Here is a 27917-nt window from a genome sequence, read left to right as displayed (position 1 = left end):
ACCACCCAGTCTTAACCCTGTAGAGATGCAGTAGGTCAGATACTGACTGCTCCAGTTCCAGCTGGAGCAGAACAAGTAGACACCCATAAAGTCCTCATCTCTCAGTTCTGAACTCAGCCTGGAAACTGAGTGTTTTCAGAAAAGAAGAACCATACCCTTGATTGTTGTAATAACATTTTGCAACAGATCACACAGGAAGTGCTGTTTCCTATTTTCAGATCTAGAGTTTAACTATGTGTTTGTTCACAAAGAAGAAGACACGCTCAGACAAAACAAGCTTGATAAATCAGTGAGTAGCTAATATTTTCCTTTTTTACGTGCAAATGTATATATATATGGATTCACTCAGTGGGGAGGTATATGTGGCAGCAGAGCTACCATTCAAGCAGACACTATCTTTAAGAAAAATTGGGTCTTCTGACTTAGCTTACAACTTGGGATAAGGCTAGATGTGCAAGTAGAGAACTGAACTGGACAAATGGTGTAGAAAATTGTATAATCTTTTTTGTACAAGACACTGGGTCTTGGTTTCAAAGCTATTCCAGGAGGTCGGTAGCTTGCAAATGCATTCTGCGAAGGATATAAACTGATCAGATGTGAAATCCTTCACACTTCATCTAACCTCTCTAAGCCATATCTTGCTCTATCAGATGGAGATAGCAGATATTCTTCATCACTATCCTATCATATGGTTTCTTTGTATTATTCAAGCCTTTAATCTGTTAAAGGTGCTGTTTCAGTATCATGTTATGAAGGGATATGTTCTTTGGGATTGGTTCCTCTTTTTAATGTGATGTCTCTGACCCACCACATTAGGAAGCCTGTACTCCATATCTCAACTAGAGATACCAGTTTTATGGTCAGTCACGATCTGGCTTGCAATTTTTGTTAATGAGGTTTTACATTAATAAAATTCATCAGTAGTACACTGGAATTGTACCATTCTCACCCACAAGGACTGGTGAGCTCCTCTGCTTGGATAAATGAGACTTGCTACTTGGGTATTAGCAAAAAAGCTACAATAGCCTAAGTTTTGGGTTTTGGGGTGGGGTTTTTTCGGGTGTGGTGGGTTTTTTTGTGGGTTTTTTTTTTTGTAGTTCATCAAATATGCAGCTATAGCAATGTTTGCTTTCATGGAAGAATTGTACTGTCATTTGCCAGGAACAGTTGACAGTATCAGAATAGTGGGCTTGAACTTCTTGTGTGGAGACCGTTATAGCAATAACAAGATAGAGCCATGATCCTATGACATATGTTGGCAATCTCCACTCCAGACTATTATCCTTCTTTTTTATACTCAAGTTCATCCCTAGAATGGTTGTGACTACAACTGTTGTTGGAATTACTCTGAATTCACTGTTTTAGCTGAAGCAGTTTAAACAGAGGCACTGAAGAAAAAAACCCCAAACAGAACCGGGATACTAGTATAGGACTTAGCACAGAGAAGAGAAGAGCCCTCTTGCACATACAGTTGTGATCTGGAGTAAGACATTGAATAGCTGTCTCAAGTTTCTCTTTCTCAGGGTGCTTATTTTCACTGCTTATGCTACTCTTTAACTGTACGTTTGTTTAGGTAAGAATACCTGCTAATTCTCTTGTCTTGCAACTACATAGATGACTCTATTTAACTGCAGAAAAGCTCAGAATTGTAAGACTGCCATTCTTTTTTTGGTGAGGAATGCAAACAACTGGATTCTGAGGGTTCACAGAGGATTAAGCCTGTTTTTTGCAGCCCAGAACATATTTTTCCTTGAAAGTTCTGCAGGGATGGGAAAAACTCATCAGTTAGGAGGCAAGCAATTCTGAAGAGATGTTTCTAATGCTCAGCTATTATAAAAGAGGAAGAGGTTTCCAAAGGAAGGTTTAATTTTGAAGGTACTGTCTTTCCCTAATCATATCCTGGAAAGAAATCCTGTGGTTACTACCACAGGAAAAGATGGGTGTGAGGGGAACTATCAGCTCAGAGCCTTACATACAGCATTTAGTTTATGCTTCCTTCTTTATTGGTAACTCAAGAAAAGTATGTACATATATGCTTGCTCTCCAAGATGTCTTTGGTGTCGGCGTACAGTCTTCTCTGCAGTTTTGCCTGTCCACAGACTCCTTCTGCAAATCCAAAGGCAAAGTTAAAGAGATAGAGCTGTTAGCAGGAAACATTGGGCACCTCTCTTCCAACACCTGCTATCAGGATATGGGGTATTATTTTTCTTCATTTAAGTTTCACTTTTACTCTGTGCTACATTGTACTTCTCTCTCTTCGTAAAGTTCCCTAGATGCTGCTGACACATGCTTTTAATCTGAATAAGAGTGATAAATCAGTTTCTTTTCCTGTATGACAAACACTGCCATTTGTGAAAACAAGGAGAGCGAGGGCAGGGGGAGTAGCACTGTGTTACCCGTTCATACATTTCAAAAGAGAAACCTTGTCTTAGACTGTAAAAAGAGGACTGGAGCTTTGGTCATCATTCAGTTTTGAGTAAGTGGCTCTGTTAATGCATGGATGCTCTTCTAACATGTAGTTATCAAGTGTTCTGATTTCCATGAGGAAACTTTGTCCAAATCCCCTTCAGGGCACAGCAGACTCACTGAGCTGTGACAACTGCCATCCCTGAATAAGTCAGTGTAGCAACTCAGGAGCCTTTTTGCTTGGGTCTGTTTGTCATACCAGCACCCAGACACTTCTATAGCTAGAGGTGACACACTATAGGTAAGAGCTACTACTAAAAAGCTAGCAAGGCTTCTCTCAAAGCAGCCAAAATACAATAATCTGCAAACACATGATTCACAACTACATCTTCATTACAAGAATCTCTGATGTTGTTGTGAAGTGCAGCTTTGTTAAAACTTAAAGAAATGAAATTACATTTATTTTGGCTTACATTACAATTTTTAAGAAAATAAAATTTTCTCCCATCCAAGCTGTAATCCCATTTTCTCTGCAAGAACTCTTCCTGGGGTGCAGGTATTTGGCCCTGGGTTTGGTCATACTTCTCTGTACCAACTTCTGGGGAGACTCAGAACATAACTAGTCCTCCAAGGGGAAACATGAGTAGCCTCTTCTTGGACCCCTCATATATTGAGATGCTTTTGCATGATAAGCACACAGGATAAATTAGAAGGGAAGGAGGGCACCAAAAATAAAGTTTGCCTTCTCTTATATTTCTACCTTAGGCTTGACTTGGTTGCCCATTTTTGCAGAAATCATCCAAATTTCTGTTAGCAAACAAAACTACCCTGTGCATGCAGAAACTGTGGGTGTGTGGGAAGGGGCAGGACAGTGGGCGCTGACGGCCGCATGCAGTCCATAAAGTAAACAAAAAAACCCCAGAAATGAAAAGCATTAAGACTTCCTGAACATTAATTTGTAATTTTGGAAGGCAAAGAAAAGAGAAATGAGCCAAATAATCGCAAGTTCTGAAATCAGAATCTCTCAGAAAAGCCTATTTATACTTATAGCACAAGGTCAGAGACAAATGTGGAGATTTCTTTGTTAACGCATTCCCACCTTTCTGAATGTTCACGCCTAGGTATTTTTTAGAGCCAAAACCAGAACCCTTGTCAAGGGCTACAGCTTCTGCAGAAAATGTTCCTTTCTGCATGAAAATTAAAATTGAAAAAATAATTAAAGACAAATAAAAAAAAGCACACAGTAGTTTCCAATAGAATTTGTTAGCCAGATCAGTTTTCTATAGCTCTTTGTGATTAACATTGCTTGTGTGCAAAGAGTAAGGATTTTTTTAGAAAGCATTTCAGAAAACACTTTTAATATTTTGTGCTCATTGTGAAGAGGAAGATCTGACTTCTATCCCATGCAAATGCTCAGAGATTTCCCATCAGGTCACTGACAGTTAAACAAGATAACCACAGTGCATACTATCTTTCTAGACAGCATCAGTGTGAATTGTACAGGGCAGGAGCTTAATTTTAGTTGTGGGAAGACATACTGAATCTGGCTGGGATGGGCTTAATTTTCTTCATAGCAGCCCTTATGGTGCTGTCTTTTAGATTTGTGACCTTGGCTGGGACAGGTGACCCAAACTGACCAAAAGGATATTCTATTCTGTGCAATACAACATCATGCTCAGCATAAAACTTGGGAGGCGGGGCAGGGAGGGAAGTTTTTCAGAGTAGGTGTTGCTCAGAGACTAGCTGGCCATCTGTCTGTTTGGTGGGAGTTGGCAAACATTTGTCCTCGTATCATCTCTTATGCTTTTTTCCATTTCCTTTGCTTATTTGACTGTCTTTAGCTCAACCCACAAGTTTTTCTTGCTTTTGTCCTTCTGATTTTCTCAACTGTCCCACTGTGGGTGGAGTGACTAGATGGGGGACAAGCTGCTGCTGGTCTCATCCCATCACAGGAGATAAGACTTGGAGAGCAAAGGATACAAACTGGTAAGAAATCAGTTACCTTTAGTTCTGTTACTCCAACAATTATTTCTGTTGTTTTCAAGACTCAAAATAAGTTCCAAACTAGATTTAAAAAGTTATTAATTTCTTTGTATAAAAATATAAAAATTCAAAAATGCTAAGTGTGCCAGAGGAGGCTTAGATTAGGCATTAGGAAAAATTGCTTAACCAAAAGGGTTGTCAAGCACTTGGAACAGGCTACCCAGGGAAGTAGCTGAGCCACCATCCCTACAGGTATTTAAAAGACATGTAGATGTGGTACTTAGGGACATGGTTTAGTGGTGAACTTGGTAGTGTGAGGATTATGATTGGATTCGATGAACTTAAGGATGCTTTCCAAACTAAATGATTCTATGGCTCTAAAATTCTGATTTTCTCTATATATGTATGTATACTTGTGCATATACACACACAGAAAATTGTTTTAAAACAGTATAATCAATAAAATCTGTTCAAGATGATTATTTGTATTATATATATATCCACTGAAAGACCCACATTAAAACTAGATCCTCTGGATCCTGAATGAACTGTAATTATGTATTAGGATGTATAACTTTCTTGATACAGCTTAGTACGCTGACACAAGCTGAAGACACTTCAGAAATTTAATGTACTAAGGCTCAGAATGGCCCACAACATAATTAAAGTGGGTTTATACCAAAAGGGAGACACCAGCTATGGGCTGAGTTTCTTCAGTTACATTTAGTCTTGCAGAACTCAAGTGCAGAGAGAATGAAGTGGTGTTTTTCAGAATGTGGGCTCTGAAAAAGATGCCTGCAGTCACACAGGCTAGAGGTTGCCATTGAAAAAAGCGTACGGCAGGGCTGTAAGCAGGAAAGGAGCAAACACAGCTGTGCTCATGTATGTATGAGTGGGCAGGGATCACACAGCAAGTTGGGGCAGATGTACCACCTGAAGTCTTCTGTGTCAGGAACGGTCCTTTGCTTTTGTCAAGAGAACATCCAACTGCCTTGGTGAAGGCATCAAACTGGCAGGAAGATGCAGAATTCAAACCCATAAGCCTGCTAGGAACAGCCACCAATCTGCAATGAAGTGTCTGATAAAAGCAGTCGTGGTGACACAGGAAGAAAGAGCAGCCCTTTTACCAGACAGCAAACAGCTCTATTTGAGTGGCTGCCACACGCATCAATTTCACTTCCCCACTAAAGTGACCAGGAAGCACATTGGTCCCTCTGAGCACCCCTCTTCACAAAATCTTTTTCCCAGCTTCTTAGGGGACACACAGGAGTTCTTCCATTTTCTCCGGGGGTCTGTGAGAAGACAGTTCTCCTCAACTTGTTCACAGACCAAACTACACAATGTTATGCTCCTGCATCTGGCTCACAGTCCTACCCGGCACTTGGGAAAGGGGAAGGGTTTGGCAACAGGAAGGGCTGACACCAAAGTCATAAGCCTTCATCTGCTCCCACTATAACAGAACTCGCCTGAGGGCTTTCATAGCTCTGCTGCCCACTTACCTCCCAGGCTGGGACTCCTTCTTGCAGGGGTAGCCCAATCCCTCCAACAGTCCCCAAAACAAAAATGGAGGGACAGAGAGTTTGGGCAAGCCTTACACTTCCTCAGTTACTGTGTCACTTCACTGGAAACATCGATTGACAGGATGAAGGACGATACCAAACAGCCGCTACACGCAAAGAACTGCTAGTGCACTCTCCTAGTGATGGCCATATCTGCCTTTTGCCTTTGTGCCCTCTCCAAGACACTTAACCAATCTAAACCTTGGAGCTCCTGAACCACAGCTGCTAAACAGCTACTGAAACATGGAATCAAAACTTTCTTCATCCCCAAGCACTGGGGAGGTTGTTCAGTTGGCAGGGAGATGCGCAACACTGATAGCAACTGTCATCTTTTATGCCATTTGACAAGGTGGTTACCTCTCTCTTCTTTCTACAGGACTGCGCACCACTTTCATTCCAGAACTCCCTAACACCAGCACGCTTCCATGGCCTGCGCCTGACCCAGACTCTGTAACGGCACACGGCGTTTGCCATTTTGACCCAGACCAACACGGCCATCTTGCTGCTCTGCAACACCCAGGACAGCAGGTCCACCAGGTGGGTATGCCTAGGACTGCGCAAAGGTCATTTCTATACCTCCAGTGACCTGATTCCCAGAGGCATTAAGACTCCCAGGAAGTCACAACCTGAACATGCACCACTCAGTTGTCTTTGACCCCTGTCACAGTGCCTTTGCAGGCACCAATTTATTGCCAAAGTGCCTGGCCGTCCCTGGGTGAGGGCTACACTACGGGTTGGCACGACGGGAAGGTGGCCAGGTCCCAGGGAGAAACATGGCTACGCTCTGCGAGCCAACTGCTCCGCGTTCCTGTTGCTGCCTTGCTGGCTTGCTCTGCCCCTTTGCAAAGCCACTGCTGAGCACAGCAGCCCTGAACTTCTCACTGCTGAGATGACATTCATCATTCCTCTGCTTCTGGCTGGGTCAGTTAGCTGACAGGCTCTGCTGAGGAGGAAGAACGCTTCAGACCGTGTACACGTAGGAAATGACACGCACCACACTTCCAACATGCGGCAACGTGACTTCATAGGTATATAGATGGGTTTGCTGGGAGCTCTGCAACTTCATTCACTTCCAGACCTTGACGTAGTAATGCTTGTGTGCTCAAAAGCAAAAACCGTTCCAGATGAGGACGCCAGCATGTTTCATTCCCCTCACTGCCAAGCTTAGCGTTTCCTCTAGTTTAACATCCTTTTCTTCCTTTCCAGACAAACAAGCCATGGAAAACCATACCACAGACTTAGCCGACTGGTCACTGACAACAGAATTTGACTACGGTGATTCAGCACCATGCATGGGAACGGAGGAAAAGCACTTTGCAGCAAACCTTTTGCCACCGCTTTATTCTTTAGTGGTGATATTTGGCCTCATAGGCAACATGCTTGTTGTCCTTATCCTGGTAAAATACAAGAGACTGAAGAGCATGACTGACATCTACCTGCTTAATTTGGCAATATCTGATTTGCTGTTTGTATTTTCTCTCCCTTTTTGGGCTTATTACGCTGTTCATGACTGGATTTTTGGGGAGGCGCTGTGCAGAATTCTCTCAGGCGTCTACCTCCTTGGCTTCTACAGCGGCATCTTTTTCATAATCCTGTTGACCCTAGACAGGTACCTGGCCATAGTGCATGCAGTGTTTGCCTTAAAAGCTAGGACAGTTACCTATGGCATCCTCACTAGTGTTGTCACTTGGGCTGTTGCTATTTTTGCTTCTGTCCCTGGGATAGTATTTCACAAAACTCAAAAGGAAAATTCACGTTATACCTGCAGTGCTCATTATCCAAGTGATGCCACGATAAATTGGAAGTACTCCTTTACTTTAAACATGAACATTCTGGGACTTATTGTTCCTATGTTAATTATGATTTTCAGTTACTCACAAATTCTAAAAACATTACTGCAATGTAGGAATGAGAAAAAGCAGAAGGCAGTGAGACTTATTTTCGTGATCATGGTTTTTTACTTTATCTTCTGGACACCATTCCATATTTCTTCTTTTTTGCATACATTTCAAAGTTCACTTTTTGTCCCAAACTGTGAAATCAAAGGTGAACTGGAGAAAGCAATCCAAGTGACAGAAACAATATCAATGATCCACTGTTGTATCAATCCTGTGATTTATGCTTTTGTTGGAGAAAAATTTAGGAAGTATCTTTACGCCTTTTTCAGAAAGCATGTTGCAGCCCATCTCTGCAAAAAATGTCCAACTCTTTATCGCGAAAAATTAGAAAGAGTTAGTTCCACATTCACACCATCCACTGCAGAGCATGACATCTCTACTGGACTGTAAAAATACATCAAATTAGTTAGTAATATTGCATCACTTGCTTTGCCTTAAGGACTGCCTGATACTATTTAAGATCTTTATGTTAACTATTACTGAAAATTGTATGACCCTCAAATCTTTTGGTTAACTGTTCCTTGGGGTTACAGCATTTTCCATTCTTAAACTAATAGAATCAGTGAGCTCTCCAGGAAGCATTAACACCATAGCTGGATGACGTCAAGATCTGAATGGGGCCCAGAATAGTATGATTCTATCTCTTCACCCAAATTCTATTCAATGAACAAATGCCAGTGAGATATACCTGGGGGGAATACACTGTTTAAGAGACTAGGGAGTAATATGTCATCTCACAAGAGTCATTTATTGTTATGTAAACATTGTAAGAGAAACACTGGGAGGAAGCTTTGAGGATTGATGTACCTGTTTAGTATTCAACATTAATGGAGCACCTTTTGGAAGTGACTGTATTCTTTCTGCAACATGGTCAGGCATTTGATGAAGGGAAGCTTTTAGTTTTCTTCATTTTTCCCCCCTACCCCTAGTTTTCCCTACATGAATAAAAGGTATTTCCATACAAACAAATGTGAGGATGAGTATGACATATATCAGGATAGTATCTCCCCTCTGATAGGAGATAAGACTGACCTTTATCTTACTGGGGCCATTTAACGCAAGGATTTTTCTGTTAGCTAAGAATGTAGTAATTTTTAAACATAATCCTTTGGACTCTAGGCTATGTTATAGTATTTTAATTTTAGTTCTTTAATTTTATACCTGTCATATTATTCAGTTGCTAACATTTTCCAAAGTGAGCTTTTAATTGGCAACATTGTGATTTTTGTGGGTGGAATTTTGCAAGTAACTGCACACACCAAGTCTACTGACTGCACAAGACAACGATGCACTCCCAAACATGAGCTTGTTTCTAATAAATCATATCCCTCCAAGGAAAACTGCACTTAACCATTAAAAGCACATCACCAAAGATCTGCAAGGCCAGAATGAAAATCACCTTGGTATTTGCTATGCAAGATTCTGTATGAAAAAAATATCAGGACCCACTGAAGGATTTTGGAGATCATGAGCACAGTACTGAGTGGAGGCCTCCCTAGTTTTGGACAGGTGCATCATGTGTAGAGGAAGACTTTACATGGCAGATGCAGTTAAGTGTGTCAGGCTACGCTCTTGCATGAGAAATTCATGCTCTTCACATACACAGCAAGTCTGACATTAGGGATACACTTCCAGGCAGACAGTAGCCTTGGAACTGCAAAAGCAACCAACTGCAGAAGAGACATACCTGCTCTGCCTTCCCAGGAGAAGAGTGCCCACAGCTAACTGGTACCCCAACTAGAACTGCATACTAATTGAAGACTTTAGACCATTAGCCTACTGGTGTCCTATGGCCATACATTTATGCCATTAATAGGAGTGATGTATTTCCCTGTAAAACAAAGTAGTATTCTAGGGACATGATGTTTGCAAAGAAGAGAGAGGGGCATAGTGGAGAACTTTTTGCTTCAAACTGTAAGAAAGCACAGGTGAGCATTCCTTACACAAGTGAACCGTCCTTCTGGTTTTTTTCCCATATACTTCAAAGGGGGCCTTTCATGAGGTCTTGCTCATGGAAGTGTGGAGGGGCAGGTTCAACCAACCTTCAGGCAACACAAGGACACAAGAGGGCATTCCGTGCTACTTAACTTTAGGCATGTGATACAGATACCTAAATTAACAGTGAATTTCTTCAAGGTCCCTCAGTGGTCAGCAGAGAAAAACAGATGCCCGAGTCAGAAGCAGACATATGATTTAAATGGCCTCTGGGGAAGATTACCTGTCAGACTGTAGAAGGAACATGGAAATGCCAGCCTCTTAATTTAGGTATTAGATGCCTTAATCTAGGTGGTGCAAATACTCTTTCCCCTCTAGAAAGGGGATGTGCCTTTTAACATCAAAGCACTGCTTCTGTAAATAGTTACTTTTTATCCTATCAACTATTATAATCAGGCCACTACCTTGTGAGGTTAATAGTCACAGACAGACTAAAGAAAAGACCAAAAACCTATCCTCACAGTAAACTTTCTTGCTTGGAAATAATACTTTTATTTCTTTTGTACTTTTTTACTGCACTAAAGTAGAAGTACCTTTTTAATATTAAAGCATAAATTAGTTCAGTGTGATACAAATCCTGTTGCATCTGTGATATTTTTACTGCTGCGTTTTATTTTAAATCTTTGTCTTGTTGGAATTTTGTTTCTTCCTTTTTCATGTCGGTGCAGTGAAATGAATAAAATCTGTGTCTGAAAAGCCACATATACCCTGTAGCCCATGTTCTCCTCTATAAGCGAAAAGGCATCAGCTCTGCTCTGAGAATAAAAGATGCAAGCATGAACTTAAAACACCCACAATACCACACTCCAGCAAAAGAAATGAAACCTACCAGGCAGAGAACTGTCTGCTCAGTCCAAAAGCTACTGTTGCTGGCACAGCTTTTATCCACCCACAGCCTTGAGAAGAGTGCATTGTAATAGCTTTGGGAAATGTTTGGGACCACAGTTTTTACATGAATGAAATTTGGAGAAACAGGGCTGCATATGTTATAAATAGAGGAGGAAGAGGAATAAAGGAGGGCAATAAAAGATGGCACTCTCTTAATAGTGGGACAGAGACAGGATTCTCCATAGACTTTCTGCAGCTAATTTCAGCTCTCCTTGCACTGTATAGAGTGACCCCAGCCAAGTGATATGCATGATCTCCCAAGTTTTATCTATAAGGAACTTTCAGCATTGAAGTTCAATATGGAAATATGCCTCTGCTCACCGTGTCATTTTCCCTATTCCACTGTCTCAGTTCCTTTTTTCAGCCTACATTCCACACCTTCTCACCCCTATACACTCTTTTAATCTGTCCACAAAGATATAAGCTAAATTCAATACCCACTGCCTTTGTTTTCTGATTTTCATTTTCTATTTTGTGCTGTCAGGAACACAAACAAACTAAACCTAAATATTAGCTTATTGTTATGCTATGTGTCCAGGCAGGATAATCCTTGGTTCTTCATTGCATCTTTGCACCGAGACAAGCAAGGCTTTATGGTTTTGCGGCAGATATTGAGTCTTTACTAGTCAGATGTGGCTGCAGCATGGTGTAGTTATAGGCCAGGTAGCTCCAAATTAGCAGGACTTCAGGCAGACTAGTCACAGTGGGATGGAGCTACCCACGGGGAAGATTTAACAAGATCCCTAATCCTTATGAAAGAGAATACAAGTCACCTTGGCAGAGAAGTGGGGGAAATTTTACATATGGGAGACAAGTATTCCATAACTCAAGGTTTGCAGGGAAAAGCATGGAGATAAAGATATAGTGTGGTTTTAAGAGCTAAAGAAGCAGGCAGATATACGGAAACTGTGTGATGAACAAGAGGTATGTTAAGAGTATGGTAAGGCACACCAGGATTGTAATTACAGCAGAGAAGAAAGTAACACAAACAATGACTGCAGTGCTTGGGAGACATCTGAGCCGCTCTGGTGAGATATTGAGGAGACGAAAAAAAGTGTTTGAAAGAGTGTGCAAGTAGCACCAGAACACTAAAAAGATTCAGGACAGGACCTCTGTGCACACAAGTAAATTGCTGCTTTACAACGAACGTTGAACCTCAAAGTGAAAATTGTTTCAAGTTCAAAACTTTTGGCAATGAACTTCTGAGAAGATAATATGTTGACTGGGCTTTCAGCATACTTACGAAAAGAACGTCCATGTGCCATGGACAAATATCTATGCACAGCCTTTAAATCAATCAAACAGTTTATTTTATGCACAGAACAGGACAGAGTCTGACATTCTTGTCAGAAGATGTTACTGCCACATGTTCAGAAGCATGTGGAGAGGAATGCCCTACACAGCAAAAGATAACTCTGCCATCTGTCGAGCAGACTTCCTAAGGGGCAAAAGGAAATGTAGCAAAAGTGCATATATGGTGTTGGTGAGTACTGAGCAGTACTCACAAGCAACCACCTGATTTATAATCACCGCCATTGGTTTGTCTGTGGTAAGTATATAAAGAACAAACACAGAAATAGTGAAACTTCTGGTAACCAGTACATAGAAGTGTTCCTGTCATAAGACTTTTTTGTTTGTTAACCCAACTGTGACTTTACGTATACATGTTTTAGAAGAAGATACAGGTAAATGCAGTATAAATGGTTAAATAGGAAAAAGTAGTGGCAAAAAATGAGAGAATTACTTTATTAGCCTTAACAGAGACTAGTAAAGTGATAGGTAGAGTAATGGGAAGATCAGAGATAAATACTTCAAGTAGAACATTAAAACATTCAGGCAAGTAAGAGACTTTCAGTTATGTGTTACTCAAATACCACACCAAAATAAGTATCACCCCTTCCAGTGAAAATTACAGAAGGGATGAATACAAAGAACATAAGGACAAATGTACATGGTATGTTGTTCCAGTTAACAAAAAATAAAGTGCCAGGAGAATTACATGATGTTGACCAGGTTAATCAGCACAACAGGCTGATCCTGCTTATTTTGAAGCTTAATCTTGCTGCTCTTTTCAACCACTGTTGCCTACTGGACTTCTGCTAGCAGCACTGTGGCCTTAGAAGCATTATGCTTTAGTATAGTAATAAAAAAATTAAGCTAGCAGAGGAAACAAAACCAAACAAGTAAATTCTGGTGCATTTAGAATATCAGCAACAATCAGGCCAAAACAAAGAAGGATGTTTGCCTAGAAATAAGGGGTCAAGGCATTGCTTTGTACCCATGTTCTGGTGATACTTGCCTATCAGGAGCTATACTTCATTCAGAAAATTTAATAGTAGGGAAAATAAATGTATAAATTTGTATAACTGCCAAGCAGTTTTTTAATTCCTGTGACAGTGATAGCAATCTCAGTTTGAGTGTTTCAAGCCTGAAATGACTATTTCAGGGAAGGTGGGGGGGCACAACACTGAACTGGAGGAAGACAGCATTATCAGATACCCTGGTCAATGTGCAAATCTGCACAAACCTTCAAGTGGCAATCAGCTTTGCAGAACTGTCTACAAGGTTGTGACAGTAGGACGCTAGCCACATGACATTAACAACACAACCTATCCTGATACCATACTTTTTGAATGGAATGAAAACGAAGTGGATGAAAGTGAAGGAGCCATTTGGACATAACTTCCAGGGATGCTATCATGAGGTATGGACAATTACAGACTACATCTAATCTTTAGCATGCTTTTAAAAGTACTTTCTGGTTCCTGGGTCCTGGCACACACCTTGTCATTATACAGACTCTGTCCATACTTTCTGTGACCTAGTTTTCATTGGGAAGAAATTTGGTGTGTGATTTTCCCAGCCTGCCTGATCAAAGGCCCAGGATCTACATGTAGAGTGAGGAGTATTTCCAATTCACGGTTGATGTAGTGTTGATATAGCCCCAAACAGCACCTCTAGACCTAGAATTTATGTATTATAAATATACCTGAAAACTGAAAACTCTGAGAATTAAAGGCCTACGTAAAAATTATATTCTGAGAGTCAAAAATTTGTGAAATGCATAGCTATGGGCCACAAGCAAGGTCTATTGTACTATGATAAACCCTTATATATAAAACAGGGCAGCACACATCAGAAGCCTGGACAAAAATGGTAAAAGGAAGCAACGCTCTCTTCCCCCTCACTGCATGAGGAAACACAGCTAGTTCAGTTAAGAGCAGCTTGGGGGAAGCCAAAACAAAAATAATACCATGACAACAGCATTAATATGTGCTGCAATGGATAATTATGTGTGTGCAAGATTTACAAGAGAGAAACAAACAGAAAACAGAAGAATTACAGAGGGGAAAAAACCCTTGATCTTACTGCCAGTAAACAACCATGTAGAAGTGCTTTTGTCTTCCAGAGGTTGTTGTTTATTTTGTACCCCAGCTTATTCAAAACTGTGAAATGTTTTGCTGGCTTCTTTTTTTTTACCAATCTCCATGACAGAAAGCTTAGGGTATGGTATATAACATTCCCCCCCCCCCTCCATTTTCTTCCCCCCCCCCCTTTTCCTCAAAAAAATATAGCTCACAGATGTAAGATTGTGTGTGATTGTATGACGGCAGCAAAAGATTAGTTACAAGAACTCAACAGCCTGAAAGAAAAGCTTGATAAAAAAAAGCCCTAAGCAACAAAGTAGTTTTAGCTGGATGTCTTTATTCAGCCTCTTCAAAACAAAGACTTTTAACTATTACTGATATAATGAAGGATATGTTTATACTAACATAACCTGGACATGGATTTTGTGAATGTAACAAGTAAGAAAATGAGATACAGTTGGGGGAACCAATGGAAAAAGAAATGCATCCAGTCTGTGTTCACATGTCTTCATTAGACCTCTTCTCAGATGAAAAGTATGATCTGCTTTGCTGTAGCTATAGAATTTGATTAAGAGTGTTGTGCACTATTATATTTTGTACCTCTAAGAAAGATATCTGCCATTCTGTCCTAGGCATTTTTTTCCCCAGTCTTTCTTCTTCAGGTGGTACAAGTTTGTACTAACTTGAATGGAAACTGTTAGTTGCAGTTTCAAATTTCAGTACCCATAATTCTGCTTGATGACATTGGTATGTCACAGTGGTATGTGAGCATCTGGTCTATGTCCTAGTAGATGTTTCAGTACTGGTGCAGATTTCACATAAATGATGACATCTCCTCGGGGGAGTGCCATACCATTTATATACTGGATACATCAGTGTGATGGCCTGATTACTGTGAAAATGAATCATATCATCAGTCACTAGATAGAACAGACTGACAAACACAGTTTTACTTGACAGTGTACATGGTTGCATACTTGCTGAGTACAACAACTTGAGCCCCATAGGCAAGGAACAAAACCCACTGCCATTCCAGGAATGTCTTTATGGAGGGAATGAGTGCCACTCTACTAAACATAACTCCTACTCATCTCTGAAAGTAAAACTGTTAATAGGTAAAATACCAACCTATATTAACCCACTGTATTATTCCTTCTGATACTGGAACAATAGCTTCAATTTCTTGGTAAAATTATGATGCGCATCTGTAGGTGAAGGTTCTTAAAATCTGCTGTAGTTCATGGCAAGCAGCAGTGCACTTTCTCAAAGTGATGCTGGGCAAGGGATTGAGAAAAGCTGAAAAAAATCTGACTTGTAACAATGGATGTGCTGCTTGCATTGTCCATACGTCAGTGTTTACACACACACTGGATGGAGTCAGACAGAGGGCAGCAGGGAAGAGGGGGTGACGCAGCAGCAAGACTGCCAGTCCCAGGCTGGTGTGATGGAGCTTCAGACTGGATGGGGGACCAAGTCCCGCAGGGGCCCATTGAGAGTGGGGAGTAGGCGAGTGGAGAGGGAGACAAAAGAAAGATCTTGCCCTACCCACACTGATGAACAACACACCACGAGCACCCCAGTGCCCAGCAAAGAGCACAAGGGTCCCAGACACGCCTACAGCCACTGTAAAGCTCTGCTTATCTGCAGCTGGTGTAGAGCTAATTGAGCATATCATGTAGGTGCTGATAATCAAGTCACAGTCCAGATGCCTGTTGCCAGAGCCTGTCCCCATATTTGAGCTGCCAAGTGTCATAGCTATTCACGCCTCTGTGGGGAGTCTCTCATCCAGCTGTAAGAGCCAGCTGGTGAGCAGAGCAAAACGATTCCCCTTAGTAAGCTGCTATAACCATGAATGGCAGAGGCCCTCTGTTGGCATACAACACCTTATAGTGCTCATCAGTAAATGAAATATCCAGCTACGCTTGCTGATCACTGTGCTATGAGAATGAAAAGCTATAAGCAACAAAACCAAACATTAATAAAGTCAATGAATCTGTGGGAACAAGGGACTATTTCTGAAGACCAGCCTACCATGTCTTAATTTTAAGTTGTTGTTAGTTCAAAAGTTTGAGAACAGTTTTGTAAGAGCATATTTCAGAATCAAAAGCTTGATGTAAAATGTGCAAGTCCAGCAACAGGTTTAAGACAGTTTCCCTTGTTCATATAGTGTGAGATTATGAAAGGTATTAGTCTCCAGTAGGTTCAGTAATATGTAACAAACAGTGAACAATGAAGCACGCTTCAGAAAGAAATCCTTAAAAGTCTGTTAAGTTCAGTATATAGACTGTTGAGGAATTACACATTGAATACAATTGATACAATACCTTGTTTGCAAAGGATTAATGATGAAAATGCAGGTTTTTGTCAGCAAAGTGCAGCAGCAATTAGGAGCTTGATTTAGGTGTAGTGGAAACATTTTCAGAAGCAGCTCTTTCCACTGACTGTATAGGGGGTCTAATATAGTCCATTAAGTAAGGCAGTGTGAACGTACCCTTAGAATACTCTACGGTGGCCATTGATTTTGATATTGAGACTCCAGCTCATCAGAACAGCTGATTAGGATAGGAAGAGAAAAATCTATCTAGCCCACAGAATAAAGACCTTGATTAGTCCCTCATGCAAAGACAGGTTCAGGAAAACAGGCTGAGCTTTTTGCTTTTTACTGTCTTCTCCCAGATGTGAGATGTAATTCAGAAGTTGTGATTCCCTTGACTTCCATTAAGGAATGACAGCATCCGAAGCAAGACATCTCAATGGATTTTGGCATTTTAAAATCTTTTAAGGATACTAAGGACTGAGTGCAGGAAAGACATGTCTTTAGTGCCTTCAAGGTTGACAGGATGAGATACTCCAGAACCCTCCAAAGAGATATCAAGGGGAGGCAGGGGGTTGCACTTTATTAGTTATCTCCTCAGGGTTTCTCTCTCAAGGGTTCTCAGGCATCTGATAAGGCACCATCTCTTTCTTGCTTCCTCTGTACCTTTCCTACCTCCTGTGTGGTTTCTCTGATGTCTAAGGAGGATCTAAAAAGCTGCTCCCAGTGCAGCATCAGTTTAATTCTAAAAGTCACGGGGATCACCCACATGGAAATAAGTTGATAAGAAATGAGATTCTATCAGGCTTTTCTGAAGCTTAATTCCAAAAAGTAAGCAACAGTGTTGCTTTAAAAGAAGGTCAGAACTTTCACTGAACAGACTAAGTCACAGTCTTATGACAGGGGTTAAAATAATAAAAAACCCACAGTCCAAATGACCAGTTAGAGAAAAACAGAATCAATCATATCTCCTAAAATATAAGGACTGCAACTCAGAGCAAGCCAAAAGAAAGCACAGGTAATTCTGAATAAAAGTGGCAGCTTTATTCAAAAGGTCCCACTTCAGGGACAAAAACCATAAAAGAAATATAATTACTGAGAAATGTAAAGGGATGAACCTCATGTAAACTGCTCTTGATTCAAAGATGTTAGCTAAATGAAAAAGAGAAAACAATATAAAAACCTTTTTCTAAAACTACAGCTGTGGGTTGTGAAACCTTGAGTTCAGCTCCTAGGAGGATCCTCCACAATTTCAACATCTCTGCACATCTCACAGTTAGAAAAGTAACATCTGATGAACCATTTTTAGAAAAAAGAGAACTGCTCCTTGATTTTTTTTAAATGAACACAGTTTTGTTTGCTAAAAGTTTTCAAACTGATACATCCTTCTTGAGGCAGGAAGAGGTGTTTTTGACCTTCTTACTGTGACTGTCAAACCAGTTTGGTGTTACTCTTGATGTAAATCCAGGCCATCACTTGCACCATAAGAGACATGGTAAGTCATCTTTGCTATTTTTTTTTCCTGTTACCCCCCCCCTCCCCCCTCAGTAATTAGTAGTTGCTTAGGTAGTCTACTGCCTGAGGTGTAAAATACTTATGGAATCTTGCCAGTGTACTCATCTTTAAAAAAATACCCTGGAGAAATATACAGGATATGTTAAATAGAATACACTATTTTTAAAGGACAGAACCACTAGAAGACTTGAGCAGAGGGTCCAGGTAAGCAAAGAAATATATCTTCAGAGATTGATCTAAGTAAGAACTATAATAGAGTATGCCTCTTTGATTTTTTCTCTAAAGATGATATATAATGATGGAAATCTGCATGTTAAAACTGTTACTGCAAAGACAAAACAGCTTATTTGAGTGAAGAGTACTTATTCTTCTCACAGGACAACTACAGAAAATCTGATGTATTTTAAATACTCTATCTTATGGAACCTGTTTACATGCAGTGTGGTTTAGCATTTTACCTCCATCCACTACACCTTTTTAATTGTTACCATTTTATAGCACTGTGCAAATGAACTTAAACTCACTTTAATAAAATCTTTGCCTCTTTAAAAACAAAGAGCTCTGACCTGAAACTCAGTCTGATACAGAGGCATGAATTTGCAGCTTTTCTATGGAGAGCTCTTCTTGAAAACTGCATGACTGCTAGTTTCAACCAGAGCAACAGAATTTCTATAGCAGATTTCAGATTTCTAGAAATACTGCATTTATATAAACTGTATTCAAAATAATACAGACCTCTTTTTGAAATATTCTTTCTTCAGAGATCTTGCAGGGATATCTTTGGGTTTTTTTCCTCGCAACCAGGAAACATAAAAACAGTCATATATCTCTAGTTAGGTAAACAAGCCAGCTTGATTAACCCAGTGAAGCATTCTAGCTAATGGCCAATGCTGTTTCCTAAAACACTGAGATTATAGGATAAAGCACAAAACTTACAATTCCTTTTTCTGGTTTCCAAATTAATACCTGCAGTTCCCATTGTCAGCATGTGCTGTATACTATACACAATTCAGGGTAGTAGGTACTTTTGCAGACAGAGGCTTCTGAAGCAAAGGCTAGGTTAGAGGAATGGGGCTCAACTAGCGGACGGAAGCACTCAGAGAGGAGAACACAATTTAAGCCTGCAAAAAGGGTTGAAAGAAAGAAAATAAGATGCAGAGAAGAGGTGGTTGTCATTCCAAGAAGGCAGTGGAAAAGGAGGGAAGGCACCGAGACAGCAGTTAGCAGGAAAAAGGGACTGTCGTGACAAGAATTACCACAGTAATATCAAGGCAGCATTTTGCAATAATATTTGCATGAACACTATCAATCACATACTCATAAAATCCCACTCTGGGTTTATGACTCAGGTGTTTTTCATACCCATGTTTATGCATGACCATCACACAGGTGCAGGATCATTAAGACAGGATGTTCTGGGTTTGGCACTGTGTTGTAGCCACATTCCATAATCCCAGTATACAGCACAGCTGACTGACACATAAGAAATGAGGATATTTAGCTATATGCAGTACCAGGGACTGGTATTGTTAGGGCATGCAACATAGACTTAGCAGATCTAGATGAAGGGAATATTAAATATTGGTGAAGTGCCCAATTCTTGGTAGTTCAGAGATAAAGAAGTTAATGCTTTGGACCAAAAAGGGTTTTATTTTTATTTTTTTTTTTTTTAAAAAAAGGGTTGCTGAAAGTCCTTAAGAAATATAAACCCTTAGATACTTTAAAATCAACTTACTGTCAATACACCTGAACCACAGCCACTTCCTTTACCAACAAAACCATTATCTCAGTATTGTAATTACTATGTAGTTAGCACGGCTGTGGAAAAAAACTGTTTCACAGAGATTGCCATAGCTTCCTGAAAGCTGGTCTTTGAGGAGTTTGACAGTACTTATTTTCTCCCCAAGAAATTGTATCTAGGCAAAGCTGAGACACAAACTATTAAAACACACCAATTTTCTCTTATTCCTTGTTCTCCAGAAGAAGACTTCATGCCATACTCAACATGCTAAAGTAAGGTCTGAACATGGATGGTCTCATTCCTGATACTGTTAGGAGCAGAGTTGACAGCCAGATGTGGAGAAGGGGTGGGAAAAAAAGTCTGCAAAAGCAGCACTTATTTTTGTTTAGAAGGTGCAGATTTTTCTTCAATAAAGCTTCCTCCTTTTTTGGGGGGCAGATTCATATTTGGGGGCAGATGGACTCAGATCCTCATTTGTAAGGTCATGGGAAAGTGGTCAAAGACCTAGCAACCAGTCCCTTCCACAAGACCTCTCCTTAGGTTTAGCTAAGTTAACCACTCTGACATAATCAAGATATGGACATTAGCATTTCGAGAGATCTGTGCTTACATCAGAAAATACTCCCTTCAGCTGGGCAGTTTTGTCTAGAGAGACACAAAGAGACACTTCAGAGATTTCACAGGCTGTAAATCAAAATGGGCCATTGTGAGCTTATACCAAAAAAAGAAGACTGAGGGCCTGCCCCTGTGTCATACCAGCCATGGGCTGAGTTTCTTCAGTTACATTTAGTCTTGCAGAACTCAAGTGCAGAGAGAATGAAGTGGTGTTTTTCAGAATGTGGGCTCTGAAAAAGATGCCTGCAGTCACACAGGCTAGAGGTTGCCATTGAAAAAAGCGTACGGCAGGGCTGTAAGCAGGAAAGGAGCAAACACAGCTGTGCTCATGTATGTATGAGTGGGCAGGGATCACACAGCAAGTTGGGGCAGATGTACCACCTGAAGTCTTCTGTGTCAGGAACGGTCCTTTGCTTTTGTCAAGAGAACATCCAACTGCCTTGGTGAAGGCATCAAACTGGCAGGAAGATGCAGAATTCAAACCCATAAGCCTGCTAGGAACAGCCACCAATCTGCAATGAAGTGTCTGATAAAAGCAGTCGTGGTGACACAGGAAGAAAGAGCAGCCCTTTTACCAGACAGCAAACAGCTCTATTTGAGTGGCTGCCACACGCATCAATTTCACTTCCCCACTAAAGTGACCAGGAAGCACATTGGTCCCTCTGAACACCCGTCTTCACAAAATCTTCTTCCCAGCTTCTTAGGGGACACACAGGAGTTCTTCCATTTTCTCCGGGGGTCTGTGAGAAGACAGTTCTCCTCAACTTGTTCACAGACCAAACTACACAATGTTATGCTCCTGCATCTGGCTCACAGTCCTACCCGGCACTTGGGAAAGGGGAAGGGTTTGGCAACAGGAAGGGCTGACACCAAAGTCATAAGCCTTCATCTGCTCCCACTATAACAGAACTCGCCTGAGGGCTTTCATAGCTCTGCTGCCCACTTACCTCCCAGGCTGGGACTCCTTCTTGCAGGGGTAGCCCAATCCCTCCAACAGTCCCCAAAACAAAAATGGAGGGACAGAGAGTTTGGGCAAGCCTTACACTTCCTCAGTTACTGTGTCACTTCACTGGAAACATCGATTGACAGGATGAAGGACGATACCAAACAGCCGCTACACGCAAAGAACTGCTAGTGCACTCTCCTAGTGATGGCCATATCTGCCTTTTGCCTTTGTGCCCTCTCCAAGACACTTAACCAATCTAAACCTTGGAGCTCCTGAACCACAGCTGCTAAACAGCTACTGAAACATGGAATCAAAACTTTCTTCATCCCCAAGCACTGGGGAGGTTGTTCAGTTGGCAGGGAGATGCGCAACACTGATAGCAACTGTCATCTTTTATGCCATTTGACAAGGTGGTTACCTCTCTCTTCTTTCTACATGACTGCGCACCACTTTCATTCCAGAACTCCCTAACACCAGCACACTTCCATGGCCTGCGCCTGACCCAGACTCTGTAACGGCACACGGCGTTTGCCATTTTGACCCAGACCAACACGGCCATCTTGCTGCTCTGCAACACCCAGGACAGCAGGTCCACCAGGTGGGTATGCCTAGGACTGCGCAAAGGTCATTTCTATACCTCCAGTGACCTGATTCCCAGAGGCATTAAGACTCCCAGGAAGTCACAACCTGAACATGCACCACTCAGTTGTCTTTGACCCCTGTCACAGTGCCTTTGCAGGCACCAATTTATTGCCAAAGTGCCTGGCCGTCCCTGGGTGAGGGCTACACTACGGGTTGGAACGACGGGAAGGTGGCCAGGTCCCAGGGAGAAACATGGCTACGCTCTGCGAGCCAACTGCTCCGCGTTCCTGTTGCTGCCTTGCTGGCTTGCTCTGCCCCTTTGCAAAGCCACTGCTGAGCACAGCAGCCCTGAACTTCTCACTGCTGAGATGACATTCATCATTCCTCTGCTTCTGGCTGGGTCAGTTAGCTGACAGGCTCTGCTGAGGAGGAAGAACGCTTCAGACCGTGTACACGTAGGAAATGACACGCACCACACTTCCAACATGCGGCAACGTGACTTCATAGGTATATAGATGGGTTTGCTGGGAGCTCTGCAACTTCATTCACTTCCAGACCTTGACGTAGTAATGCTTGTGTGCTCAAAAGCAAAAACCGTTCCAGATGAGGACGCCAGCATGTTTCATTCCCCTCACTGCCAAGCTTAGCGTTTCCTCTAGTTTAACATCCTTTTCTTCCTTTCCAGACAAACAAGCCATGGAAAACCATACCACAGACTTAGCCGACTGGTCACTGACAACAGAATTTGACTACGGTGATTCAGCACCATGCATGGGAACTGAGGAAAAGCACTTTGCAGCAAACCTTTTGCCACCGCTTTATTCTTTAGTGGTGATATTTGGCCTCATAGGCAACATGCTTGTTGTCCTTATCCTGGTAAAATACAAGAGACTGAAGAGCATGACTGACATCTACCTGCTTAATTTGGCAATATCTGATTTGCTGTTTATATTTTCTCTCCCTTTTTGGGCTTATTACGCTGTTCATGACTGGATTTTTGGGGAGGCGCTGTGCAGAATTCTCTCAGGCGTCTACCTCCTTGGCTTCTACAGCGGCATCTTTTTCATAATCCTGTTGACCCTAGACAGGTACCTGGCCATAGTGCATGCAGTGTTTGCCTTAAAAGCTAGGACAGTTACCTATGGCATCCTCACTAGTGTTGTCACTTGGGCTGTTGCTATTTTTGCTTCTGTTCCTGGGATAGTATTTCACAAAACTCAAAAGGAAAATTCACGTTATACCTGCAGTGCTCATTATCCGTCAGAGCAGAGAAATGTATGGAAGCAATTCTTGACCTTAAAAATGAACATCCTGGGACTTGTTATTCCTATGTTAATTATGATCTGCAGCTACACACAAATTATAAAAACATTACTGCAATGTAGGAATGAGAAGAAACATAAAGCAGTCAGGCTTATTTTTATCATAATGATTGCCTACTTTTTTTTCTGGGCACCATATAACATTTGCATTCTCTTGCGTGATTTTCAAGGTGCATTTTCCATCACTACTTGTGAAGGCAGTGGTCAGCTGCACAAAGCAACCCAAGTGACAGAAACAATATCAATGATCCACTGTTGTATCAACCCTGTCATTTATGCCTTTGCCGGAGAAAAATTTAGGAAGTATCTTCATAGCTTTTTCAGAAAGCAGATTGCATTCCACTTCTCTAAATACTGTCCTGTTTTCTATGTTGACACAGCTGAACGAGCTAGCTCCACCTACACACAATCTACTGGAGAGCAGGAAGTTTCTGCTGCATTGTAAGTTGTGTCTAGCGAAAAAGTGGAATTGACTTTTGTTAAATCAAATCTTTGATGAAAGCCTGCAGAATTTGTCCTGGATACTGGCTCTAAGGCAGCTGCAAAAATCACAGAGTACATATGTACCAAAGCTTGTATTTGCTCATACATTTGGGTATTTGTAGGTAAATTAAAAGGATGTATGAAACTAGATACCTAGATATGCTAATGTGGGATTCGGTGGGAAAAGCGTTCTCTTATTTTCTGAATGTAAAAGCATAGTTTTGTACTATAGGGCCCAAAGCCACACAAAAGCTGAGGGACTAAGCTAGCAGGCTCATAAACTAATTTTTTGAAGTGAACTAGAGGTTAGAAATTGGCACTGGTTCTTTGGAAATATTTCTTGACTGTACTTTACACAAGGTATCTCAGTCATTTAAACCCAGTCTTGGTCACATCTTTCACTAGCCTAGTTGTGTATCTCTATAAATAACACAAAATCACTGAGGTCTGTGATACAGAATATTTACAAGTAGCATGTGAATTTTTATTACATTTAGAATAAACTCTGATATTTCAAGGTATATTTTTCTTTGCTTATGGTTGAATATCAACCTCTTGGATCTTTCTCTTAAGAGTTTTAACTGTTAGGTGTTGCTATGTCAGTGACTTGAGAGTTTGGTATTTCAGAAGGCTCTGTTTTCATCAACTGCTTTTTTATATGCTATTCATACTAAAAAGCTAATATAATGATCTATCATTGATCAGAAAATCAATGTGTTTACAATATTTTAAAAATAAAGTATTGCACATGGAGCTTTAACCAGGTTACATCAAATGTGGACAATGAGTCAATCACACTTTAGCTTCTTAGTACAGTGATTTTGCTTGTCATTTTTCTAGCCTACATAAGAGAAAAACTTCAAAATATAACACAAATGAAGTTGTAATGGCTGCAAAACCACAACAGCATTAGAGGTGTGAAAATGATTTCTGAACAGGGTTCAGCCAGATGTTTTTAGAGATAAGCATATGCTACAGACATTTAAGTTATCAAAACATATGAGTAAGTGAAAATAATTTCTGTTCTAGAGAGTCAAGGGCACAGTGCATCCCTTTTTATGTTTTAGAAGCAGCTATCATATGGGGGCTATGACAAGGATTTTTTCTGCCATTTAGGAGTTTTACAGAGAGTCGAATCTTCTATAATTAGTAAGACTGATGATCAAATATGACTGGGCTTCCCCTTAAAGCTCAGATCCTACAAAGCACTTGAACACATAGAAAAGATGAAATAAATATGGGGATACTCACACACTTAAGATCATACCATAATCGCACTATTAATCAATTTAGGTTGAGTTGTCCTTTCTAGCATTTATTTCCCCTAAAACAGATGAGTTTGAATAACTCTGGAGACAGGAAATGAAAAGTGAATATTTTGATTGCTGTTCTTCTCCAGCAGGGCAATTTCTGTTTCCCAATTCCCGTAGATAGCCTTTTAAATAATATTTTCAAAGAAGCAAATGTTTCAAGCAGCCTCAAAGATATTTTACATTGCCAAGTGCATATGAAATCAGTAAGTGAAATAGGGAAATCTTGCTTATCAAACCACTTGTTTTAAGTTACTCAGTTTTGTCATATTAAGCACCACTTTTGGACTACATCCACATGGGAAGTGTAACAAAAGTATACTACACCTTCTAATTTACAAGATTTTCAGCTGCAGTGCTTTTTAAGACCCTGTGCATCAGTTACTTTCTGGACTTTGTTCTTTTAAAACAGGTAACTATAACAGTATAAGCAGAAAATGGGTAATTTCAGCATAAAATTATAAATACATGCATTTATTTTTTAAACTGATAGAAAGCTACTTGCAGTAACTTCTAGATAGGCTGGCCTTTTCCCCTCCTTCTAGAATACCTTCATGAAAACATTTTTATATTTTATTCTGCTCTGGACAAGAACTTCCATTTGACCCTTAAGACACCTTGTCTTTAAGAAGTTACTTTGTAGGGCTTTGATGCCAGGCAGTGTATGTATCTTGACCAGCCCTGCAGGAACGAAGTACAACAATCAAACATGCAGGAGCACACTGACAAGCTTTCCAAGAGGCATGCCAAAAAGCAGCATGGATCCTTCACAGTGTTCTCTTTTACAGCATGGACCTTTCCAAGCAACAAGCAGCTTCTAAAACAGATGGAACTTAAGAGATTGGTGGCCCAGTGGATCAGCAGCTTATCAAGAGCTGCTATCACCTCACCAAGAAGGGACCATGCTTCAGTGAATGAGAACAAGCCAGAACTCAGCTACTGTAGTGAACTGTGATCCACATTCAAGAAGGTAATACAACATAAGGCATTTGGTAGCATTGCTGGTGCATTCCATTAAGGACTCTGCTAATAGATTGTAATATTTTGTATTATTATACAATCCATTAAAGTTGGTTGACTTTTGTGTGTTAGACTTCTTGATCCTCCCCCTCCTGCCCTCCTTCTTTTTTTTTTTTTTTTAAATAGCCCAGAAGAAGGAAAAAAGAAGAGAATTTCTTTGTCATAACAGGTTGCTATGATGCTGAAAGAGTATGTTGAAGGATGACTCAGAAAATTTAGAATGGTATTGTTTTGTGCAAGATATACTTTATACATGTTAAGTTGACAAGTTTGTGCTGTAATCAGAAAGGTACACAGCCATTCTTTGAGCAAGGACACTCTGGAACTATTAGGCTTTGAAGAGACAGTCAAGGATACTTGGAGGATGTTTTGTGTGCATTACCAACTTGGCAAGAAAACTTAAAAGTTCATGTATCCTTAACTGAACCACCCTTATCATAATACTAAAAATTACACCCCTAGGTCAAAAAGACCCTTGCCCGAGTGAAGAATCCTCCCCGAGCATGCATGATAGTAGAAACAGTTGTGTAAACATATTACAATTATATGCAAATTAGTAACAAATCAGTGTAAAAAGGAGGGATTTTGGCATTGACTAACTGCTGGTTTTGTGCATATAGTGAAATATCCCGTTTGGGGTGCTTGCTTTGTGGAATACCACCATCTAGCCCCCAGCTTTGTGCAAACCTGAAATAAATAAGCAATGTCTCCCTGTGTGTGAAAACTGACTTACTGCACACCAGGCAACGAATCCACTTTTTGCACAAGCAGTCCACTTTTAATACCCTGAATTTCTCCTGCCTAAGAGTTAGCATCATCAAATAACACAGGGCCACCAAGATAACTCCAGTGTTCTTAACCCTTGTCGCTAATAATCTAATAATAAATATGCTAGTTTGGTTGTCATTACATTTGATTTTATTTTTACAGATGGGAAAAGCACTATCTCACACAATTCACTCTGATCCTAGAAGATTACTATTAAGTGATTTTAAAGTAAATAAGCATACAAAAGAATTTTTAGTGTGTTTAGGATCCGCCCTAGTGACCGAAGAGCTAACACCTAACAATTCCAGTAGCCTTGCATGCACGCTTCCCCTTCAGTTCTTAAGATTACGGTGCCATCGTGTGGCATGTAAGGTTTCATGCTACCGAACAGTCACTACCCCGGCAACGCTTTCGGTATTTTCCTTTCGAAACTTTTCCTAAGAGGGTCTTCTGTCAAAATGACTACCTCCACGACGGGCAGCATCAATATTACACAAACAGCAGGGAGCCTTAGAAAACACTCACGGCCACTAAGAACGGAGGTCCACTGGATGAGCGGGCATGGTCACCTCGTACAGACTCAGGCAGATGGGAGAAGTGAGGCTTACTCAGCTCCTGCACAAGTTTTGCACACAACTCGTGCCCGGATTCCAGCCATCTGCTCTGAAAGGAGCGCATTTGACGTTCTTTTCCATAGCTTGGAAATGACAAGAGTAAAAATACATTCCACACCGCATTTCCTTTGGAAAGCGATAAGGTTTGAAACGTGGATGGGAACGGGATGCTCACACTCCCAACCTCTCCCAGAGCCTGGCAGCTGCGATACCCCCCCCAGCAGAAGACGGCGGCACCAGTACCCATGCCTGTAAAGGAATTGTGTAACTTTTAACCGATGAAGGTTGGTGTCTTTGCTTGCTGAACGGTATAAACAACGTAAAGTTTTGACAGTCGAGGGGCGAGGCATTGGTGGGTGGCCACCTCACCCCCTCCTCTGCACAAACTATAGAATAAAGGAACAGAAATACCTCGACTCGGTGTGTGAATTGGCGCTGCGCACCGGATAACGAGCCCGTCTACAGGGCAACAGGAGGCCGGTCACACCGGCCCCGTTACTCGATCACCACAGATCACCACAGATCACCACGGGCCGCCGAGCGCCCTCCCCGCCCGCCGAGGACGCGAGCGGGAGGAGCGGGAGGAGCGG

The 27917-nt window shown here is 41.1% G+C and overlaps 2 protein-coding genes and 1 long non-coding RNA gene across 4 annotated transcripts in view; 2 read left to right on the top strand and 1 right to left on the bottom strand.

Annotated features, from left to right (window-relative positions):
• LOC114013514 (uncharacterized) overlaps positions 1-27870 on the bottom strand; it is a 44335-nt gene extending 16465 nt beyond the window's left edge. The window contains exon 1 of the long non-coding RNA XR_008747490.1: positions 27739-27870. This is a non-coding gene — a long non-coding RNA (uncharacterized LOC114013514). The remainder of the gene's footprint in view (positions 1-27738) is intronic.
• Positions 130-10545, top strand: LOC101924299 (C-C chemokine receptor type 2). 2 transcript variants are annotated; one of them, XM_005242234.4, is made up of 3 exons: positions 130-289; positions 6325-6485; positions 7155-10545. In XM_005242234.4, exon 3 carries the CDS (start codon positions 7166-7168, stop codon positions 8234-8236), a length of 1071 nt encoding a protein of 356 aa, XP_005242291.1. In that variant the 5' UTR covers positions 130-289; positions 6325-6485; positions 7155-7165; the 3' UTR covers positions 8237-10545. The 2 variants fall into 2 exon arrangements, with proteins under 2 accessions (XP_005242291.1, XP_013158539.1); XM_013303085.3 differs by lacking the exon at positions 130-289 and adding an exon at positions 4171-4392.
• Positions 21645-26018, top strand: LOC101924472 (C-C chemokine receptor type 5-like). The gene is made up of 2 exons (XM_055806111.1): positions 21645-21826; positions 22496-26018. The coding sequence occupies exon 2, from the start codon at positions 22507-22509 to the stop codon at positions 23575-23577; it is 1071 nt and encodes a 356-aa protein (XP_055662086.1). The 5' UTR covers positions 21645-21826; positions 22496-22506; the 3' UTR covers positions 23578-26018.
• Positions 27871-27917: the final 47 nt, after the last annotated feature.

Source organism: Falco peregrinus, chromosome 5 (genome assembly GCF_023634155.1).
Source record: "Falco peregrinus isolate bFalPer1 chromosome 5, bFalPer1.pri, whole genome shotgun sequence".
NCBI lineage: Eukaryota > Metazoa > Chordata > Aves > Falconiformes > Falconidae > Falco > Falco peregrinus.
This window is presented reverse-complemented; position numbering and strand designations above follow the sequence as displayed.